Below are 24,774 nucleotides of genomic sequence, written 5' to 3'. Positions count from 1 at the left end.
AGATGGTGGAATGGACTCTTGTGTATAGGTATATTAAGAAGTACACCTAACTTAATACATCATAGGGTATGAGTGATGTAGGACTGACCTAACCTTAAAGTGGACCAGCTCCTATCGGTCAATACTGGTCTTGTGAGTTTAATACTCAACTGTATCTAAGGAGATCGCGATATCCCAAATTTGTGGAAATAGGTCCTGATGGTGTTAAGCAAACATGTAATGATGGTATCTATGTCCCCTGGTACATCTTAATCAAATATAGCTATCACAGATAGGAAGAGTATTTAAATCCCTCATTGAGACCGCCGGGAAATAATGTTTGCAATGTGAATATCCATTTGCACTCTTTTTGCATAAGGTACTGTACTTATCCCAGTTACCCTTTCTAGGTCCCCAGGGGATTTGTTCAATCCCCCAGAACTTTAGATAGGCAGTATCTCCCTGATGCATGTCATTAACACAACTGGCGACAGGAGTGTCCAACTGGTTCCCCACAGCATTTATTCCTGGTTCCTCACAGAGCCTATGTGTTCATTTTGGTCCAAGGAGGGTCTGCCTCTTCAAGATATTTTACAAGAAAAAATGGAAATATTAATGTGGTCTTCAATTACAACTTTGCAAGACACAGAGAGATGAAGGGATTTGCCCAATAGACCATGGAGTGTACAGTAAGTGGGTATGGTGTGAATGGAGTGTACAGTAAGTGGGCATGGTGTGAATGGAGTGTACAGTAAGTGGGCATGGTGTGAATGGAGTGTACAGTAAGTGGGCATGGTGTGAATGGAGTGTACAGTAAGTGGGCATGGTGTGAATGGAGTGTACAGTAAGTGGGTATGGTGTGAATGGAGCCTAAAGGCCTGTGTATTTAAAGCAAACGCCCTACTCAAGTTGCCACACTGACTTTACTGCATAAACATGATGTATGATTATGGGCTATCATATAAACAAATACAAGTTCTTTTGTCCTCACTGACCGTGGATAACTAGCACTTTGCGGCTCCAGCCCGCTTAGCCAATCATGATGTATACAAGGTCAGACCTTGTAATGATATACAGAGCCGATACATGTGGACACATGGTATTTTATGACATATTGGGATATTTTGTGCACTTCGCAAGAGAGTTGTAAATAAAATTATTGATCATGGCTTTAGACAAGGTATTCTAGGGCGCAATTTTGGGAAGCAGAGCTGTGCTTGACAGCTTTGCCACCAACGCTGCTCTTCTGCAGCCATGGTTTTTCCAGCACACTAGTGGTGGACATGCAACTTTTTGGGGACTGGTGAGCCTCAATGATATTTTCAATACCGTTGATTATACTGTTAAAATTTGTGATGCTGTACCAGCAAATGGCCAAGAATAAAATACTAAATATGTATTTATGTTAGTTTTCTGATTGGTTTTAGTCTTGGATCTTAATGGGCCCACAAATGCCTGGAAAATTATTTATAACCCCATCATAATCAAAATCATGTGCCCTACTTCTAAAAACTGCAAGCAGCAGGTAGCTCGACAGCAGCAGATTTTAATCTTAACCAGCACATTCAATAATGTTTCACAGAGAAGATGGGGACAGCCGCTACCTGCAGGGACCCAGCAGCAATTCTGCCCACCACCTAGGGCATCTTTGAATGTTTCACCCAGTTTGCAGTGGCAACCTCAAAGAGCGGCTAGAATCAGCTCTCTGCGGTTCAAATACTGCCTTCTCAGTAAACCATCTTTGAATTCCCCGCCTGAAACATGGCAGCCTTTTCAAGATACTATACTGGGAAAGCAAGATCAAAGCTGAAACAAAAGCCGACAAGTTTAAAAACGCTTTAGGTAAAAGTCGCGGACAGTGAAGAATTTCTGAATTTGTTGGTCAAAATATGTGGATGCCAAAAATGCATTTGAGGTGGAGAAAAAATAATCCAGTAAAAGCAACATTGACTAATCTATTACTGCAACTTAAAAAAAACAAAAACACGCCCAAAAAAATTAAAAAAAATTGATAAAAAATAGCACACATTAGTAATAATTCCCTCAAAACATGTGATTAATGTCCTGACTGGATTTAAGTCGTCCATCTATAGAATTAAATCGCCAGGTGATGCCCTTTTCTAAAGCTGTTTATTACTTAATTATGAGAAAGAAATTAAGAGCTGTAAGAGCTCTTAGATTGTAAGCTCTTCGGGGCAGGGATTTCCTTTCCTATGGTCTGATTTTGCTGCACTTATTGTACTATTATAATTCCCTGTACTGTATTCTTTGTGAAGCGCCGAGTACACTTTTGGCACTATATAAATAAAGACATACAATACCATACCATACCATACAATATTTATTTATTTATTTATAAAATATTTTACCAGGAAGTAATACATTGAGAGTTACCTCTCATTTTCAAGTATGTCCTGGGCACAGAGTAAAACAAATAATACATGGTTACAAGTACAGTTACATAAATGAACAGGGTATACATTATATACAAGACATTGCGTGCACAGTTAAAGAAAATATATTATGAGCGTATGAAACAGTTACAGACCAGATTAAAGTGTGAGACAGCCTTAGATTTGAAAGAACTTAAGATGGTGGTGGATATGAGAGTCTCTGGTAGGTTGTTCCAGTTTTCGGGTGCACGGAAGGAGAAGGAGGAACGTCCGGATACTTTGTTGAGCCTTGGGACCATGAATAGTCTTTTGGAGTCTGATCTCAGGTGATAGGTGCTGTATGTGGTAGGGGTGAGGAGCTTGTTCAGGTAGCTGGGTAGCTTGCGCAGAAAGTATTTGAGGGTGAGACAGGAAAGGTGAACTTTGCGCCTAGACTCTAGTGATGACCAATCTAGTTCTTTGAGCATTTCGCAGTGGTGTGTTATAGTTGCAATGGAGAACAAAACGACAAATTGAATTGTAGAGGGTGTCAAGTTTGCTAAGCTGGGTTTGAGGAGCCGAGCCATATACTATGTCTCCATAGTCAATAATTGGCATTAGCATCTGCTGTGCAATACGCTTTCTGACCAGGAGACTTAGGGAGGATTTGTTCCTGTAAAGTACCCCTAGTTTGGCATAGGTCTTGGTTGTCAGGGTATCAATGTGCATCCCGAATGTTAAGTGGGAGTCAAACCATAAGCCCAGGTATTTAAAACTAGTGACAGGTGTTAGGGTGGTTTTAGCGTTGGTTCTAATCAGGAGCTCAGTCACTGGAATCTTTACAAATTTAGTCTTGGTCCCAAATACCATTGTTACAGTCTTGTCAGTGTTTAAAAACAGTTTGTTTTGGGAAATCCAGTTTTCGAGTCTCAAAAAGTCAGACTGAAGTATGTGTTGAAGGTCAGAGAGGCTATGGCTGTGTGCATATAGGATTGTGTCATCTGCATACATGTGTATTGAGGCTTCCTTACAAGCTGTGGGAAGATCATTAATGAACACTGAGAAGAGTAGGTGCCCAAGAACAGAGCCTTGCGGGACACCACAGGTGATATCCAGGGGGTTGGAGTTAGAGCCCGAGATGGACACATGTTGGGATCTTCCTGATAGGTAGGACTGAAACCAGTTTAAAGCATGTTTCCCTATTCCAGAGCTCTGGAGTTTGTTAAGCAGGATAACATGATCAACTGTATCAAAAGCCTTTGCAAAATCTATGAATACTGCACCAGTGAGTTGTCCCCGTTCCATTCCACACTGGATTTCATTGCAAACTTTTAGCAGGGTAGTTACGGTGGAGTGTTTGGGACGAAACCCAGACTGGAATTGGCTAGGGAAATTTGTCTTGGTGTAGAAATCGCTTAATTGGGAGTGGACACATTTTTCCATTACTTTGGATAGAATTGGGAGAAGTGAGATTGGCCTGTAGTTTGAGACAGTGTTTTTGTCCCCACTTTTGAAGATTGGGACAACTCTGGCAGTTTTCCAGGTCTTAGGAATATGGCCTGCAGACAGGATAGAGTTGACAATGGACGCAATTGGTTTGGCAATGGCTGGGGCACCAAGTCGTAGGAACCTAGATTGTAGTAAGTCGGGTCCACATTGGCTGCTTAGTTTTAGTTTGAGGAGCGCTTGTGTAATCTCCTCTTCAGATACTGGGCTAAATTGAAAATTGTGGGCAGTGTTGGGAGGGGGTGGGACTGTAGGGATACTCCCAGGATGAGATTCATGTTTGGGGTTTGTGCTGCGTTTCGCTAATAAGTTAGTGGCACACCCCACAAAGTAATCATTGAATGCATTTGCAATGTCAGTGGGGTTTGTCAGAGTAATATCCCCCTTAGTGATATTACTTGGTTGTTGATGGTTAGGAGGCTGGAATATATTGTTGATAACCTTCCAGAAGTTAGCTGGGTTTGATGTATTTTGGTGGAGATTGTCAGCGTAATATTGTGCTTTTGCATGCCTTGTTTGCCTTGTGCACATATTCCGCATGCATCTGTAGTGATTGAGATCCTTGGTAGTGCCAGTTACTTTGTAGCTTTTCCACAAGGCATCCCTGAACTGGTAGAGTGCTATAAGGTCAGGTGTAACCCATGGAAAGTGGGCCCCCGTACCCTTATTTTGCGCTGTGGAGCATGGGTATCGCAGAATAGTCGAGCGCAGAATCGGGGTCGGGAATTAAATCGATTCTGTGCCATGGGCAGTTGGTAAGGTCATCCAGAAACTGTTGTGGGTTAAAGTTTTTAAATGTTCTAGTGAGGAGAACTTTAGGGCTTGAATGGGGCGGTTTAATTTTCCTTACACAGTACACTATTGCATGGTCACTGAAAATATCAGGAAGGATGCCAGAGGATTGGATTCTGCTGGGGTTTGAGGAGAGAATCCAGTCTAGCAAGGAATGGTTGTGCGATTTCAGATTTATCCGTGTGGGTTGGGAAATGAGTTGCGATAGGTTAAGTGACTTGAGTTGTATCTGGATTTTGTGGTTTTTAGGGTCAAGCCAATTGAAGTTGAAATCCCCAAGAACTAGCAGCTCACTCTTCTCATTCAGAGAGGAAATGGAGCCAAGAAATTGGGTGATATCAGTCAAGGATTGTAGAGGGGCTTTAGGGGGCGGTAGATGCCAGCAAGCAAGATGGGCTTAGAAAAGGGGAGGCAGATTTTGCCAACTAGAGTTTCAAAAGAGGGTGGACTTGGTGGGCAATTTAACAGTGTAAATTGTAAGGTGTCTGCAATATAAAATAACACCCCTCCTCCTCTCTTTGACCTATCTCTCCTAAAAATGGATATATTGATGAATACAATGCATTGAAGTGATCGAAGCTGGAAATTCGTCTGCTTGTTTTTTTTTCTCTTTAAAATCAAAATCGGGGAGAAGGGTTTGAGATATTTTTAGCCCCGGGAACACCCCCCCCCCCCCAGATCGCAAAGATACATTGTATTAGTTGCCAGTGTGTCGCCTCTCGTTCTGAAATTGAAAATGATTGCTGGGTCCTGCAGGCCAATAGGAAGTCATTGCCGGGCTGACTATGCGACTTCCTATTGGGCAATGTCGGTGTCAATCTTTGAACTCACACTGTTATATAAAACTATAAGTATCTGGGGATCGGAGGGGGGAGGGAGGAGAGGACCCTTGGAGCTAGAAATAGGCTGTTCGTCTCTGGAGAACCCCCTGTTCTAATTCTTTATTGAAAATCAATACTGAAAATGGGCAGAATTACTTTACAAAATGAGGGTGATGGGTGTGCTGGTATTGTATATGCACCATTGGACACACCTACAGGTAGCAGTACTTCTGCCAGTATTATAAAGTTTAAATGTATTGTTTAATTAGCCTAAATTCCCTTATACCCAGAATAGTTTACTGATTAGATAGGGCATACAGCACACATTTGATATACTGCAATCAAAGTTAATGCATCAAGGTAAACTGGCCCATTTTATCAAGAGTAAATGATTCAAGGTACTTTGCTCCCGGTCTGCCCAGAATTAAGCAGAGATTTGGAGAGTGCCAATAGGAGAAGCCATGGATAAGTTTCATAATGCAATGTATAAAATCATTCCTGGGTTTCTCTCCCTCCCACCCCCCTCTCTTTGCTGTTAAAAAATAATAACCTCCCAGTCCTGTAAACATTTCTGTGCTTCCCTAAGAGTTGTATACATTCATGAGTGAATGACAACGCCGCCGCTAATTTGCATGCAGGATTTGGCAAAAGTGAAGCATGACGACTAAGTGGGTGATAACCTCCCAATTTTGCTTCCCCTTTGTCACACAGGGTGAAGCAGTCTTTTTACTTCCTAAGATGCCAGAAATACACTGGACTTACTGTAAATATATAACATCTTGGCTAAAGAAACGACATCTATTAACCAGTTCATAACTACATCGGTCATGAAGGCATGTGCAATGAAATGGTTGAATTGGTGAACCGCCATAACATAGCTGCCCATATCCCTCACATGCCAAGGAAGCTATGGCATACAACAAAAGTGAACTCAACCCCAACTGCCCAGGAGGCCTAACCATCCACCTGAGGGGAACCTACTGACTTCCACCACACCAGACTACACCTACTCGCAGAAATACCTTACCAGCCTCTCCAGAATTTGGAGTAAGTGGTGATGGGGTGCCTTAACGGTTATGAAGACATGTTTCGTGCTTTCCTTCAGGACTAGTCCCTTTCAGGTTAATATTTTAATAAATGTGTCTATGAATTATTTTACACCATGCCTGGCAACATAGCAGATTTGGTCATCTATACTGTGGCTCTGAAATTGCCAAATTGGCCTAGTTGGTACCCAAAAAGAGGCGAGAACAAAAATGGGGAAATGGAGGGCTGAGAGTGGCTTATTGCAACTTTTATGAGCTCACTGAACAACCTGTAAATGCAAAATATCCCATTGTGCTTTGGGAAATTTTTGATAAGGCGAGATTTATTCAATAATAAAAAAAATAAATACAAAAGAACCCCCCCCCCCTCTTAAAGTGTTACCTTGTATTTATTGTTATATGTTAGTAATTTTGTGGACGAATAGGATATGCTTTTTTTCCCCATTTTTATTATTATGTTTGTTAGTTGTGTTGATTTTCTGTATTTTGTATATTTTTTTGTTATATGGTTTCAAATATAGCTTAGCAACATTTGTATCCACTGGATCCCTCTCTGTACACATATTATAGACTTGTGTGGAAAGTTGTAGGGGTATATCTATCTGATACATTTTGTGCTTGAATAATATTTGCTAATGGTGTGTGTTCCTTCCCAATCTGATTTGTGATTGGGCCACAAGAGTAGTAACACAATTCCTTTAAAAAAAAAAAAACATCATATTTTCTGTAAAGATAGTGTGCATTAGTGACACGCGCGTACACGCGCACACACACGCGCACACACGCGCACACACGCGCTAACCTTTCCTGCAAGATTCAACTTTTGAGCAAGACTGCTGAGGTTTTAGGAAGCAGCTTCAGATTCAAAACCAAAGTATAACTTACAAATGAAATATACAGGGGCCATCTAATTAACAATTTAGTCTTTACTCGTCCCCAGTGACCTCAAGTACACCACAGGCTTCGCTCCGCCACTCATGAGGTTACCCAAGGTCAGCCAGAGTTGTGAACATTACTCATTTATACGATGGCTTCCCATCATTTATTATTTATAAAATAATGAGCCTAATAAATCCAAATGTACAAATAAAAGAACAGCGATTGTTTTTCTTTTCTTTTTTTAAAGTTACAATAACTATTTGGTTTTAATCATACACTGATCTATTTAGTATCTGTAAACAATAATCCAGGACACTATGAATAGCCATAAGAAACAGTATGGAGTACAAAAGATGTAAATTAAGAGAATGAAACATTTCTAAATGGAAGCGTCATTCTTTGCAATATACACAGCGTAAAATCTCACAGTTCTGTATATCCCCAGCCAACCAGAATGTCTACTAATACAAATACATACATACCACACCTCTACTGAGAAGTATAAACATGTGGTACTGGATCAGTGGAGCAATACAAAAATAATAACACACACACACACACACACACACACACACACACACACACACACACACACACACACACACACACACACACACACACACACACACACAGTGGGCATATTGCAACTTGCAGTGGAACAGTTTCCAAATAAACGGGAAATTGTGTGTATGTTTTGGCTGGCTGTGCTTCGTGTATTTTTGGAGGGAAACAGAAGATTTGATTATTATCAGTCCCTATAAAGAAGAATGTTGGAAAATTCTGCATTACAACAAAATGATGTTGCAAGCTAGGCAGTATTGGTGCTGCTTATGTGGTTTTCAAGAGCACAAAAAACTAAGAAAACCCCCTCAACCCCTATTCTCTTATGTTGGTGATGATTATTTCAGGATACTGAACAATCCCTGACAAAGGTTTGTTGCAGTATCTCAATTACATGACATTGCTATAACAAACCTTGTGGCCCCTTTCTAAAGTCTCTTTTTGGGGGGGCAGGGAAGTCATTGCTCTTTAAACCAATCTATAAAGGCAGCCATTTTAGTCACAGCCTATTCAGAGAAACAAAGAAGGTTGCTATGCCAACCGGACACTGGAACACCAAAAGGAAAGGTAAAAAAAAAAACACACACAAATATATTCCGATTTGTAGCGCACACAATGAACAAAGTTATTTTTCTTTTTTGGGATGCAAGGCAAATCCTGGCACTAAAAGCTCATAATGTCCATGCAGTCTTTTACACAAACCTTCCAAACCTACCTGTTGCCGTTTGCAGCTGAACAAAGATGAGGAAGGTGTGTGGGGGCCCTTTCACTTTGGGACAACATGCCACTTAAAAATACAGCACCATGCATTTGTGTCAGCGGATGCCAATCAGAGACTAAAAATACAAATTAAGGGTTTCTGAAGGATGTTTCCAGGGCTCTGATACCCAGATCAAAGAAGGTTTAACAAACAGAGGGAATAACGGTCTTCCCAGAACATCTGTCCCTCAATGCCCTCTACAGTGGGTGATAATTCCCTGTTTGGAAGAGAATTAAGAAGCAACGTGACATGTGACACCATGGTATACTCTAGATGTGAACCAGTGACAGCCCTACTGCACTGTATAACGCATCGGATTACTAGCCACTACATTTTCTACACACAATATGTCTTAGAATAGATTATTTGTATAAAATATAAATACGACTTGTATTGAAGGCTTGATCACCAGTTTGAGGAGCACTACCTCTTACTAATGGAAGCATCAAGCTGGATTAGTGAGGAGAAAGATTACGAATCTCATTATTTTAGGTGATCATTGTGCTGTATGGGATAGAAGTAGGAAAGCATGAGGCATGAGGCCACAATGTTTTCTAGATTTCTTCCTGGAACAAAATTCTGCAAAGCATCACAGGCCCAAACACAACTAATTGGTTTAAAAACAGTAAAATGCAGTATATTTCTAATCTCTTTTCATTGGCCTAAAAGTGAAGGATCGAATATCTGACTATACTGGTAATTTATTCATGGTTTCAATGCCCAATATGTTAGATAACCTTAATAATTTGAGGGGCAACAGAACAACATGTAGCATGATCATAAACACGGTTTTCTATAAATCTAACCAGTGTAAATGAAGTGGTTATGTGTCTACTACAACGTACTAACAATTGATACTATAAGACAAGCTTTCGAGAGTTCTCCGCTCTTCCTCAGGTCAAAGAACTTTTGAAAGCTGTCATAATATCAATTGTTAGTCCAAATAAAGAAGGGATCATCTAATACTGAAGTACTCATTTTCTCAGCACTATCGCAACAAGGCTAACATGGCTAATTCTACTTAATACTAAAATGTAGTATTTCTTTGATATTTTATAGTGCAATGAAAAGGGCCAACTCTTTGACCTAGGGTGGTCAAAACAGGCCTTGGAAATTAAGGAAGGGATGTATGACTTTTCAGGATATCCAGTTCTGACATTTGATAACCGCTACATGGGTAACAATGCATTGTGAACAGCACCAAAACAAATCATGAAAATTCTTCATAGATCCCACAAACAATACAGTAAAGTGGCTACATTTCTTAGTATGGTTATGGTCTTCTTCCCCATTCCCGACTAACCTACTGAATTTGAAGGCTTGATAACTATTGGTATACCACATCCCTCTGGTGTTAAAAAGATGAAAAGTGGATTAAAAAAAAAATTAAGGGAATAGGTGACATTTGGGATACCTGCATATGTCCTTTACCTCCATGCAATTTCATATCCGGTTTGAAACAAAACTATGGGGCACGTTAATCAAGTGCTGGAGCAGGTTATCGCACCTGTTCCAGCATCAACTCCCATTGGCTTGAATGGGTGTTAACGCTGGAATGGGTGCGATAACCTGTACCGAAAATTTAGGAATGTTCCCCTAAAACTAACAAAAACACAAACAATATATGCAGCGCTTTGAGACAATACAATACAGGGAATTACTATTCAAGAAGTGCAAAAAATCCATGAAATCAGTCAAAAGGAAATATGTGCCCTGGGGAGCTTGCAATCTAAGTGGTATGGTAGGAAGCTTACAGAGACAGCAGGTGAAGAAGTGCAGTAGATTGCAGTGCTTTATCATGATGGTTGGTAAGTGTGACTGTCGGTGTGAAGCAGGAGTCCCGGCGATTGAAATGCTTCATACTATAGGTATGTTTTTGGGTTGACTTTAAAGTGGGGGAGAAAAGGTGCTTGGCGTATACGAGTGTGAGGGATTACACATGGAAGGGGCAGTGAAGGAGAAATGCTGAGGCTGAGGGAGCAATAGAGCTGGAAGGGGTAGAAAGGAGACCGTTATTAACAGAGCGAAGGGGCAAAGTGAGGCCTCGGCCAGGCAGGGAACTGGCGCGCTGGTGTTCATGCGCTGCGTCCTGCTCGGCCAGGCGATTCTTGGCCGGCTAGGCGCGCGCTCGCCTGGGGGCGCGGCCACGACGTCACGGAGCTGGTACGCCCTCATTGGGCAAACCGCTCACGTGATGCGCTTGCGAGCAGCAAATTCAAATTTGCTTGCTCGGCAAGCAGCTAAGCGCCGGGCAGGCGGGCGCTGGCCACACACATTGTCGCAATGTGTCTCATCGTGGTGAGCGTGAGCGCACCCGTCCGCTCAGCGCCACCCTGGACGAGGCCTAAGAAATCTAAGCCAATATCTAGGGAGGAGCAGACGAGTGGAGAGCTTTGAAGGAGAACTTTGGAGGTGAACCAGAACTTGATGGGATACCAGGAGAGGGATTTAAAGGGAAGATGGTCAGACATTGTTATGTAGAAAATTGAAATTATTCCAGTTGTAGAATTACAGATTGTTATGGAGAAAACTGAGAGACATGAAGGACTGTTAGTAGTAGGCTACAATATTCCAGACTGGAGAGAATAAAAGCATGCGTTAGTCTTAGGCCTCGTTCAGGGTGCAGGCTTCGGAGGGAGGGCGTGCTGCCGTGCGAGCTGCCGTGGGACACAATGTATTCAAATTGAATACTGGTTGTCAGGGTAGCAGCTGCCCTGTCTCCGAAGTATGGAGTTGACGCTGGCTACAGTTTCAATAAACAAAAAAATCGTTTTTTGAAGCTGCAGCAGCGTCACAGGGACCTCGGCAGCCAATGAAATCATTCTTGAGAATGATTTCATGACTGCAACTTGGATCCCTAACCTCAGGTCTGTAGCCCCGCCCCCTCCCCAACTCCTGAAAAAGTCTGCTGAGAGGATGTGCACACATCGCCCAGCAGACTGCCGCCCGCCCTCGCGAACGCCCGCCCTCCAACTCCTGCCTCTGGCACCCTGAACGAGGCCTTAACAGTTGAGTTACAGAGGAAAAGGCAGATCTTGCCAATTTTATGGAGGAAGAAGCAACAAGTTGTAAACATGAATTTGAATGGAGGTAGTAAGGCAGAAGTAAAATGTTACACTAAGTCAACATGCTTTGGTAACAGGATAGATTGTGGTTCTGTTTATGGTGAAGGAAAAAGGGGATATTGGGCCAGTTTATATAGAAATATGATGCGCTCCATTTTAGACATTTAGTTTGAAGTATAGTATATAGTTACAGTATGAGGCAGTCGGAGACTTCGGACTGGATTAAAGGTGTAAGGTTAGTTGTGAATATAGATGCATTCTTATCACAGCCTAGAGGTGATACCTAAAGCCAAAGAAGTTGATGTGGTCACCAAGTGACCATGTGTGGAAACACCAACAAACAGATGAATAGGGGATGAAGACATGTTAGCAAGAGACCAAAAAGGAGCAGTGGGGAAGGTATAAGGAGAACTAAGATAGTGCATTGTTACAGGTCCTAAGAAATGGTAAATTCGGAAGTAGAAGAGAGTGGTTAACATTATTGAAAGCAGCAGAGAGATCAAGTAGGATAATCCGGGAAAAATGACCACGGGAATTTGCTCTATGGAGATCATTTGCTACTCTAAGGAGGACAATCTCAGTTAAGTCAGCTGTATGAAAGCCAGATATTGCTGAGGGACCAAGAGGGTATAGGAATTAAGAACGTTGATCATGTGGGAGAAGACGAGACGTTTTGGAAGATTGGAGGGAAAAAGCAGGTGAGAGACAGGGTGGCAGTGTGCAAGGCACATCGGGTCAAGGGAAACGTTTTTGAGAATAGACGTGTAAACTGCATAATTAAGGGTCAAGGGAATGTGTCAGAGGACAGGGAGTAGTAGAAGATATGGGCGAGTAGGGAGACTTGCTTAAGAAGCAAGAAGTCTGAGAAGGTGTGGGGAATAGGATTCAGCGGGCAAGTAGTCAAATGTAGAAGAGGATAGCAGATGAGAAAATTCCACATCAATAACAGGAAAGAATTGAGAAGGAAAGAAAGAGGTTTGCTTAGAAGCAAGGTCGAGGAGGAAGGCATATAAGCAATCTCACTGTGGATATCGCCCACCATACCATTAAAGTGTTCAGCAAATATCTAGTGATGAGGAGAGGATAGAATTGTAAGATTAAATAAAATGGCCAGTTTACAGAAAGAAGAGGAGATGTTAGATTTCAGGATAGATACCAGAGAAAAGAGGTCAATGGAGCAAAGGTCTCCAAAGTAGTAAGGGGAACAGGTAAGAAGTGCGAGGAATACAGATGTGGACATAAATAGAAAATACTTGGAAGCCAGGCAGAATTTTTAGGAGCCAGGGCATTTTGTGGCGCTCTGCCTCCTGTTTTCCAATCCCCCCGCACTCCTCACCACGCGGCGATGACTTAACCTGTCAGTTACCACCACAGCTGGCATTGGCACGCCTTATCTAGCTTTGATATTGCGTTAGTTAAGAAGGATTGTGCACGCTGTTGCCAGTTGCGGCGGTAACTGATCGATATCAACTCTGCAAAACACAGGCACAAATTGTAGGCGCCTGGGAGACCAGGTGTCTGAGGTTTATCCAATGCTAGAAGTGATCGTGAATGATGGAAGGTGACGATCTGAGAGCAGAAGAGGGGTGATTGGGAATGAGAACAAGAACAGTTTTTAGTAAAGACAATATCTAAACAGTGGTCATCCTTGTGGGTACTGGACTCAGTCTATTGGTAGTTGCAGAGAGAAGGCAAGATGCCCAGGAGACTGAGGGATCATCATTATGACCGTTAAAGTGTGTGTCCCCCCCCTTCTTCGAATAAAAGAATTGGAGTCAAGGAGAGAAAGAAGGAAAGCCCGATTTAAGGATTTAAAGGAGGAAAGGAAAATGGGGGTAAAGGATGTAGAGGTAGGCAGTTGCTAGATGACATAGCACAGAGGGGGTAAAAAAGCTTTAATGCATGAAAAGGAAAAAAGATGGGGGGGGGGGGGGTTGGGGGGAAGGCGCATAGGATGAAGCCAATATTGGCTGTGGGAGGAGAGGTGGACACCTAGTCCACCATGCCAGCCATAGGAATATGGGGTCAGAGAGAAAAGGGACCACCCTATGAGACAGCAGCCTCCACAGCAGTCATGTTATGAGTGCCAGGTTTTGAGCGAGAGCAGAAGAGGTCATGTACAGTACAGGTAGAAGAGCCTTGTCAGTCAGCTATCACACGGATCTCTGACTTGTAAGAAAATGTCTGGGCTTATGGGAGGCTTGATACAATTCTACACAGGGTCATTGCAGAAAATTTACTTCACAATGACATTTTTTTTTCATTTCAGAGGCTCCCCAAATAAACATAGTTTAATAGAAAGCAGCAATGGCTATGACAACACACTTCCAAGTTCTAAAATGTCTACGTCACCCAAATATGTGGAGCTCCACTACCCATCTACCATGTCCTAAAAAGAAAATGCAGAAATCTTCTATAGTAAGGGGAGAAAAACAGAGGAAGCAGGGGAACTGCACCATAACATGCACATTTTAGACCATAAAATACTACTGAAGCTATGTAGAGCTACCTTTCACAAGAGTAGTAGTCGATTTGGGTCTAAAAGCGGTACTGAGTGTCTGTATACATAGGAAGTGTAGTCGTTTTCAAAAAGGTATTGAACACATTTTCTCTGGAATATTGGATTAAACTTCAGTTTATCCTGATACAAGAGCAGGGTAAACAAGGGTATCTTTCAGTGAGGAATTGCAACAGAAAGAATCAACAATGTCTGTGCCATCCAGAGTACCTGTAAAGGTAAAGGAAGGTCAACAACATACATAGAATTCCCCAAACTACAGACACCTAAACCAACAAAAAAAACTGTTTGAATAGACTTTATAAAAAGCAGAGGTAGAAGGACCAGGAAGGTTTAGATCATTAGGAAGTATTAAAGTTTTAAGTGATAAAGAACACTGATTAGCAGATTCACCTCAGACAGGACCCCAAGCCTGCCATACCCCATAAGCACACCTCATACTGCAGGGCTTCAACTTCAGGTAGGGACTCTGGGTAATGATATTCAAATGAGCACTCAATGCGTCACTTTATGGTTTTTATCCAACTTAACATGAATCTCTTTAAGCGTATGCCTGCTGTTTTACACCGCTTTTAAGCAAAGCATGGGTCAAAGATGTGCATGGCCACATAGTGCTCATTTGCATGTCATTGCCCAGAGCTCCTGGCTACAGTGGAAACACTGTAAAAGGCTTGATTATGGGATAAGCGAAGTTTGGGAAGTTGTCTGAGGCATTTGAATGTGATTATAAGTGTTCTTTATCATTACTTTTCTCTGTATGGTGGAACATTTTGGTCCCCCCCTTTTTTTTTTACTCACCATAACTTAAAAGTTTGAAAGGAACCCACTAGTATTGAATGCTTTAAAAATCCTCAGGTATGTACACATACAAATGATGCCTTCTTGTTAGCACCAAAGATGTATCCATGACGACCACTAACAGGCTGGGAGCCTTTTACAAAGTGCTAATTAGTACAGCATGCTGATGCCCAGAATTCCACAGCCAAAGGGTTACGTCAGGGTATGAAGTACAGTAATTACTATGTGCAAAAGGCCAAATGGCCATGTGAGATTAAAGCACTGGGGAACACAAACCGCCTCAGTTTTCCTTGGACTAATGATGTCACCAAGCAAAAGAAAATTAAATACATTTAAAATGGGAGTGTGCCCTCATTATTGACACTTCATTGTTGGTGGGCCACCCAATGCCCTGCTGGCATGTGCCCCACCTGCCACTGAATGTGCTAGTGAACTGGATGTAGCACCTTTTTGAATACAATATACAGTACCCAAATGTGATCTACCTCTTATCTTGACTATAAACATTACTACTTGCAATGACAGAGGCCTACCTAATATTCTCTTACACTGAAGTCTAAAAAGTCCAAGACTTCCCTTGGGATACAAAAGGCAACAACATACTGTAGATGAGTAATATGAAAAAATGGCACACTTTTTTCTTTTCTTTTGGCAGAGCTTACAAACCCTTCCATTGCAGGGTTTGTACGAGGAGTGGATGTTGTTCCAAGGAAGATGGTCAGAACTCAACAGACATACTGTAGTAAATGACAGATATTCTCAATGCATTCATTCCGATGCCAAAGGCAAACTGGGTATATATGGATAATTTTCCATTTTCAATTCTTAAAGGTTTGGTCAACATTAAATAAGATCAAGGAGTAATCAACGACTCCAGATAAAAGTTTGGCAAGAAAAGTGAATCATCTAAATAGTGATACATATCTACGTGCAACAAGTGTCCATGCCTATAGGACTATGGATGACCGTGGAGGGGAGATAGAAATGTCTCTCAGAAATAAGTGAAACTCGCATTAAATCGCTGAATATGTCCCACTGATTTTTAGCATCTGCAGTCATTGATTTCTATGGAGTATATATATATATATATATATTTTTATTTTTTTTCACCCCAGAACTCCAAAATCTCACTGCTTTTGGTCCTTTGCGGTTGACAATGAAAAGGGCCAGGAAGATATTTTGCATTACTTAACTTTTTGGGTTACAGAATAGTATGTAGTGACATGATAGCAGGATTCTCGTGAATATAAAAAAGGCCTTATATACCAATGTGTGCTGTGAATTCTATATTAACTTCTATGGCACATTAAAGCCTCTTGTATGGCCAGTATCAATATGAGAACAGGATTTTTATCCCTGTGCCATTCAGCACCACGGTTGTATATTGTATGTGGGTCTGCCCCTCAATACTGTGGACCGGGGAAATCGGTTCTTAGCATCATCCAGTCTAGCATTTCTCAAAAGCTAGCAGAATTAAATCATAGATTTGAATTAAAAAAAAGGGAGGGAAAGAGAATCTGGGGAAGGGGTGTGACATATGCCCCTTTCTTTGCAAGGACACTCAGCTAGCTTGGTGGGCAAATATGTAAAATGCTGGAGCATTCTGCAAATGATTCCTTTAGTACTGTATGTGCACATTTTTTAATTGTAAAGACTACTGGCTTCAAACAGGAGCATAAAATACTGTAGCCACTAAGAGCAGCAAGGAGAAAGCCATTATCCCATGTCATCACAACACATACATGTATGTCTTCATATACCTTGTCGATATACTAGACACACATCACCCCTCACCAGTCAGAAAGGGTCAAGCGATGGAAAATTCAGCACTCGTCACTAAAAAGCAGAGCTATACATACAGAGAAAGGTTTAACGGAGGGCATTAATACACACAGGTGACATAAAACCACACAAAGAAATCCATCTTCACCGAGACATCTCCCTACCCAGCTTGCATTTAATATTGCAGTATGGTCACAAATCAGCCATTGCCAGAATACCTATATATGTCAGATTCCACACACAGGCATGGCTAAAAAAAAAATGAATAAAAATACAATATCAGGAGATTTTTGCATTCCATGCACAGGGCTAGAATTCCTCCTTTGCAACCCCTGGTTGCTATGCCAACAAACATTAAAACATGAACGACGATAGGGGACGGGGGAGGGGAAGCAGGAGATGCAAATCTGTGTATGGAGGGAGGGGTGATGGGGTTGAGGGTGCCAGGATGAGGTGAGGGGAAGGTGCAGCAGATAAGGGAGGGGGGGGGGGGGGGGTGTTGGGGTTGGGTAATGGGGGGGGGGAGATGTTTGCTCACCAAAGATGCTGATTTGATTGTAGCGAATCGCTCGCGGGTCCGGTAATGAAGTGCCTGACTTTGCACTGACTGGGTAGGCCGCAGCTCAGGCCTGGGATCCCTGTGGTCCACCTCATCACTTATCAATGCATGATCCTGCAGGAAGGGGTGAAAAGCAGGAGAAAGAAGTGGCGTGGGGCCCCGGCTGCCTCAGCCCTCCGTCCGCGCCAGCACGGCTGTATGAGATGCATACTGTAACGTTACCCCCCCCCCCCCCCCAGTCTCTCCCTCTCCCGCTGTCTCACTCCCCCCTTTTTATATATCCGTTTCTTCTTCTTCTTTTCTTCCTCCCCTCCCCCCCCTTGTCCCGGGTTCAGTCCCTGCAGCTCGCACCGGGCGCCGGGCAGGAGGAGAAGGAGCAGCAGCAGCAGGAGAAGGAGCAGCAGCAGCAGCAGCAGCCCATTGCAGCTGGAGCTCGGCGGGGTCAGCTGATCCGAGGGTTTTTTTTTTTTTTTTTTTTTTTTTAAAGAGATGCTCTGAATCCCCGGCACAGCTTTCCTACCTCCACACTCCCATCCAGCCAGAGCAGCAGCAGCAGGAGGAGGGGACGGGGAGGGGATCTATGTAGATATATTTATTTATATCCCACACGTACACACACACACACACACACTCACACACAGATACAGACACACACACACACAGATACAGACACACACACACACACACACACACACACAGATACAGACACACACAGGCCGGCTGCAGCTTCCTTCCCCCCTACACACAGCAGCCTGGCACCGAGCAATGGCAGAAAAGCTGCAGGAAACACATTGCACCCGCCGCGCCTGGCACGGGCTTCTTTCTCTTCTTCCGACCTAGCGAGCAGAACACCCTTTGGCTCATTCACTTGAATGCTGCTAGCTGCCTTTCCCCTGGCAGAGCTGCTGGCTCTTTTCCCCCCCTCTTCCTTTTGTCTCTTTTTTTGGGGGGGGGGGGGTGTATATTTTTGGGGGAAGGGGGGGGTCGCAGTCTCCACCCTCTTTATTTTGGGGGGGGGGGGGTGCAGGTCGGTGCAGGGCCGCCCCTGTCCGTGCAAGCGCTGCTGCAGGTGTAGCGGGCGCTGATGCTGCTCCCGCCGCCGCCGCCGCCGCTGCGCCTCGGCTCCAGCTGTTGAGCGATCGCTACTCCAGACCGTGCACAGTTCTAGCACTTTCCAGCCTCGCAAAGGAGGGCTCAGGGCTTCTTTTTTTTTTTTTTTTTTTAAAGAGACAGTGTGACCACAGAAAATATACATCTGTGACAGTTTCAGAGCTGGCGAGGAGCAGTGAGAAAACATTATTTTAAAAAATATATACATTTGGTGATATTTTGGAATTCTGAAATCAAAATGGAATTTTTCTGAATACAGTCTCTGCTTTGCTTCAGGTCAATGCTGGGGGAAGAGGCACACCTGCCAGGGCTGAACTTGCCTCTCTTTCCTATGACAGGGGACTTTACTACAGACTTCAGGGTGTAAAGCAGGTGCTCAGGGGCTTAACTACTGTACCATGAACACATCAATCCAACATGGACATTTACAGCTCAGTTCAAATTAGGATAGTTTTGTTCTCAACATCAGCCTTTTACTATTTTTCATCAATATCTGAAGATACAGGATTTACTCTGGATTTGTTTGAATCTGAGTTTGTTTGGCTTCTATGGCAATGCCTGGCAGGATTTTTTTAAAATCTATACCCAAGGACTGTGTTTGTGGAGCTTGGTATCTCAGGAATTGTAAATGGCACAAACGCATCAAAACAAGGTTTAAGAGAGTGGGGACCAGCACTTTCAAAATATAAAAACAAATGAAATATTTTTATTTTTTTTGCATCATGCAGCACAGATTGTGGGGTTTGAAGGCACAGATGAAAAATTATGCCTATTTAAATGTGGGTCTTAATTCTTATCTGAATCACAGTCTGACTGTGGAAAAATACATACATATATATATATATATATATATATATATATATATATATATATATATATATATATATATATATATATATATATATATATATATATATATATATATATATATATATATACACACACACACACACATACATACACTTTTTTTAAATATATATTTTATTTCGATTTTAGTGATGTTGCAATCACTATAGTATTCATCCCTAATTAGTTCTAATAAACTATAAGGCACATGCATCAAGCAGTGGTATGAGTTTTTGCACCGGTTCCGGAATTCAATTCAATGGGAGTTAAATGCTGGAATGGGTGTGACAACCCATACCCACTTGATGCATGTGTGCCCCTACTGTATGTGTATATTGCCCTTGATGAAGAAAACTAGATGTTGATTTCACAATCAAATATAAAAAGGGTAGGGAGCCAGTATACATTTTGAGAGAACACTTTTGCTTCAGAGTAACCATACCAGAATTATTCCATCCATAGCATACATAATCTGTATTAATGGCACAAACTAGGATTTGCCATTATGCCACTAGAAATATAGCCTTTAAACCAAAACATGAAAAACGACTAAATATTTAAAGACCTGGAATGTTCAAAAGAACAGTAGTTATGTGGACAAATCTTTTCATTTGACATCAGTTTCCACAAGGAAATATTTACTACTTTTGGTTTCGATACCTCTTTGCAATATTCCATTATTATATTGCACTTTGGAATTATATATTAGCAATATTACACTACAAAAAAATAAAATACTATAGAAGTTAATCACGGCTGTTTGCACTCGAGTAAGATACTTCTATTTATATTTATAAAAAAAAAATGTTTTACCAGGAAGTAATACATTGAGAGTTGCCTCTCGTTTTCAAGTATATTCATCCAGGGGAAGGAATTAATCCCACAACAAACAACCCAAACACAATATTGTACAATTATGCACAAAAAGTGTTGTTTTTTTAATCTATTCCCGACTAGCACACATCTCTTCCTTGAATAATAATTTATATTTATTTTTAAACCAAGATATCTAGTATAATTTCAAATCTACCTATTGTATTTACTATCACTTATCCATAGATAACGAGTTCCACTTTCACTGCCCTTACTGTAAAAATCATCTTTGTTATGTTGCTGGTGAAATCTTTCTTCCCATTTTATTATGTACCCTATAGTAAATGTAGAGCTTGTGATGTGCAAGACCCTATCGTAAGATGTCTATATGGACCCTGGATATGCCATACATAATCATATCTCCTGTCAATGTATAATAATAATAATATACAATGTGCCTCATTACATATAGTGTAATATCCTGGAAACCTTTCCATGCTAATCATGGACTACAACCCACTACAGGTATCCAATGTTTCACTTTACAATGAATGGCATATCCAGCGCTTTACAATGCAACCCTATGGGCCGTTTTTCGACGCCTGAATGCGTTATCCAACGCTCACCGCCACTGATTAACATGGGACTCACTTTACACCGGTTTCACTATACAACGCTACTTCCAGAACGGATTCAGTTGGATAACTGAGGACTGCCTGTACTTTATTTTAAACGCAATACCTAACTATTCAATCTATAGAACATATGTGCAAATCTGAATATCTAGGCAAAGATAGAGATGCTGCTCAATGGGCCACTTAGATATGCTCTATGGTAATACTGTATATTATTATGTATACAATGCCTTTATTCAGAGCACTGTATACTTATGAGGTTTACTCACAACACTCCACAATCTCATTGCTAGTTGCAAAACTTTATACTGCAGATAATGCCATTGATACTTTTTATCCAACAAAACGGTCAAGAAAAATCAAATGTGTTTGATCAGGTACCATCCCATGACCGTGCAACAAAGTAATTTGCATCATAACGTACTAACAGTGTGCATCATCTGTTTAAGACCCACAATGGCTGAAAATTAACATTCTGCAATATAAGTATTAAGCAATATTGCACAATTGCAACTTTTAAAATCATCAATAGGTCTCATATATATAGCCAACTCGCACTCGACCCACCCCAATGCACTGCTACCTCTTCCAAACCACTGTTAATGAAGTCTCCAGTTAGTGATAGTTGTTAGAGGAAAACTTGGATAGTTACCCCGCTAAAAGTAAATATCATAATGCACAAAATGCAATTGTTGCCGTCTAGCGAATTGGGCCACTTTATGTAAGATTTTATCAAAGTAAAAATATCCAAGTGCGGGGAATTGTAATACTGCATTATGATCATACTTTGCAGTCCGATCTCATTAATGCATCACTAAACTAAAGGCATGCATGATGTGCATTAAAGGTTTTCAGTGTATTTCCCAAATGTGAACACTTGCTCATAAAAAGTCACCAGTATTAACTTTGTTTACACGATGTACAGAAATCGTAGGTAGTCTTAAACTTGGAATTTTAACTGCAACTTCCACACTGGGTGCCTCTCGGAAAACATAAATGTTTCAGAAATAAATTGATACATAAACTAGCTCTCTAAATGTCCCCCGCTTTAAATAGCTAACAAATGTTTTATTTACTGATCTCTTTACTTAAAAATATATAGCTGGTTTCCATAAACCCAAGACAGCTTATACCAACTGACTCACCCTCCCCCAAGCTTGGAAGCTTTTGGTTATCACAGTTTTTATCATTATAATAGGTAATGTATATACATACATACATATATACAGACATACAAGTTGTCAGTCCGCTTGTCAAGATTCCCCTTATAACAAATATAGATTTTGGAAAGGTCATAAAGAAATGTGATCATATGTAATAATGTTTAAGAGAACTTCTACAATACCCAAGTTAGGTATCGTACCAGCTGTTTTTACATTTGTATCAGATCTCAAATGTTTGGGATTTTGGTTTTACTAATGAATACAGCTCAAACAAATTAGTTTTGGCTTCTGATATTATTTTACCACTCGCATTCTCTACATTAACTCTCAACCCTCATTCTTTAGACCACCAAAATGATTTTCACTCCATCCCACCAGTATTCAACATGGACCCCTCATCCTTTAAGTGTACTTATCATTCCCAGTCCTACATAGAAAGTAAGCCACGACAGCCCAGGACTTACCTTTTTGGGGACCAGAGACGAGATGGAATCGAAGCTGTAACCCTGCATCACGACCAGGTCGGGGCTGCTGTCATCCAGGACCTCCTGTATGCTGTTCACGCTGCTGCTCTGGCTACCCGTACTTACTGACATGCTTGGGATGGAATGGTTGCTGCCAAGACTGTCCATCTTTCTGGTCGAGCCGCTCCCATGCTCGCTGTCCTATATACGCCATACAGTGTTTATTTTATACATTAACCAGTTGCATGTATTTTTGACTCATGGATCTATTTCTAACATTATCTTACTTCATTAGTGGAGAAGTATTGAAAGCATAACAGAGCTATGAATTGTAGACGTGTCCAGTAATGAATGGATAACATCGTTTTACTTATTTTATTATTTTACATTAAACAATTATACACTATAATACGCACACACACACACTCTAACACCACATACATGTTAGTGCTCTTCTCCTTCTCAAGAATTTCCAAAACTCTACCCTGCAATGTGCCCACATGAGGAATAAGGGACAATGATGGCATTGTGCAAGTGAAGCAGGACTGCTACTCACACAGCCTCTCTAATTTCAGGTTGCGGAGTAGATAGGGCTATGGTTACACCTCCAGCAGCTAATGTCTCATCCTCCGCTACCCACTGGGGTCCTTAAACAGTGAAGTTTTGGTATAGATACAACTTCAGTATGTGATCTAATCCCTGCCTTACAGGTGCTTACGAGTCCATTCCATTTGTAGTACAACTCATGTACAGTACATTGAAGACTTAGGAATGTTTTTAGGGGGTTGTGCATGAGGCTAGAATTCATTGTACACATACATCAGATAGGTCAATTGACAAAAAGTCTGCATATGTGATAGTTATGATTGTTAAGGCGGTTGCGGTTATTAATGTAATTTTAAAATAGTTTCTTGTTAACTTGGTGTTCAATTGGATTCACCGTATACAAAAAAAAAAAAGTTAGCATATACCAAATTTTAGGGGGTCTTCTTACCCTGAAACATTGTGCTTCATTATTCCTGTTTTTCAAGGGAACATGGCTAATTTCTATTGGGGTTAATTTTTCAGTATTCAACTGAATGGATATCAAATTTTATGGGATTTCTTTTGCCATCTGAAATAGTATCCATGCAAGTCGCAGTGATTCTGTAAGAGGTAATGTCTATCTTTGAGGACCCCAATTAGCACTAGACACAAGCTATCAAGATTTGCAGTCTACACTGGCAGTGTCACAGTCTTTATTCAGATTTGATGAGAACAAATGTTTATGCTGCTCAATTGTTGGTAAATTATGCCCCCTGCAAAATAAAGTCTTTCTATTTGTAGAATGCATCTATGATATATAATTTTTTTATAATCCAACAAACACGACATGCATCACAAGTCACTCTGCAAAAGTTCTACAGCTTATACTTTTAAGCCCTTATTAAACAAACTGTAAAGCTACTTCCCAGTGCTGGAGCAGTATTCAACTGCATTAAAAAAAAGGGGACAAAAACCTTCCTCAGCACAGGAAAGACTGCTTCACAGCATACCGAATAAGGGCCTCACAAATCCTTTTTTTCCTGAATGCTTAAATCAGAAAAACTGAGAAACTCTGATAACAAAATTGCACATCTTCAGTTAACGTACTATATCAAACGCTTATGATTTGATTTAGCCAGAGTTCCAGTATCAACTGCATGCGAGTTCAAGCACATTTCACACCTTAAACACAATTTACAATAGACTGTCTATTCCCGGGGAACCTTAAGCAGGTTCAATAACTTCCAGGGATATGTTGAAAGAATAAGAGTTTTTAGTCGTATAAAATGTTGTGGAACTTGGTGGTGAGAGAATGGAATATATATTTTTGGGAAATTCTGGAATTTCAGGAGTCTATGTTCAAAAAGTTGCGTGTTAAATCATTCTATGAGAACATGTAAATGTTACATTTTTGCATGTCATGTTCAGAATTGTACTTAATTGCAAAAAAACAAAAATTGTACAATGAATTAAGATTTTTTTGCACAAAACTAAATGGGGTAACTTGTTTCATTATAAAATATGGCTGTGCATAGAATAAATTGCAGTAACATTAAGGTTTGTAAAATGATGCACAACAAATGGTTAAAATATAAAATACCATAAGACATGCAATAAGGTGAAGTGTTTCCCTGTTATACCGTATATTCACAAATTCTGTTTCGATTGAATGCATATTAGGATGATTTCCTAGAGAGAGTACTTTGTATGTGAACAAATCTACCTCATAAGATTGTGTTTTGAATGCTTTTAAGCGGACTTCTATTTCGAGGTGTTTCTG

At 41.0% G+C, this 24,774-nt stretch overlaps 1 protein-coding gene across 17 annotated transcripts in view; it reads right to left on the bottom strand.

Annotated features, from left to right (window-relative positions):
* TAOK3 (TAO kinase 3) overlaps positions 1-24,774 on the bottom strand; it is a 159,737-nt gene that overhangs the window by 24,685 nt on the left and 110,278 nt on the right. For all 17 annotated transcript variants that reach the window (XR_012787695.1, XR_012787697.1, XM_075568080.1 and 14 more), the window contains 2 exons: positions 22,470-22,670; positions 17,418-17,552 (listed from right to left, as the gene is read on the bottom strand). Coding sequence is in view for 15 of the 17 variants with exons in the window: in XM_075568080.1 (XP_075424195.1) it covers positions 17,418-17,552; positions 22,470-22,670 (336 nt within the window). In the remaining 2 variants the exon portion in view is untranslated. The remainder of the gene's footprint in view (positions 1-17,417; positions 17,553-22,469; positions 22,671-24,774) is intronic.

This window comes from Ascaphus truei, chromosome 13, assembly GCF_040206685.1.
Source record: "Ascaphus truei isolate aAscTru1 chromosome 13, aAscTru1.hap1, whole genome shotgun sequence".
Lineage (NCBI taxonomy): Eukaryota > Metazoa > Chordata > Amphibia > Anura > Ascaphidae > Ascaphus > Ascaphus truei.
Note: the sequence above shows the minus strand (reverse complement) of the source record. Positions and strands in the feature narration are given on the sequence as shown.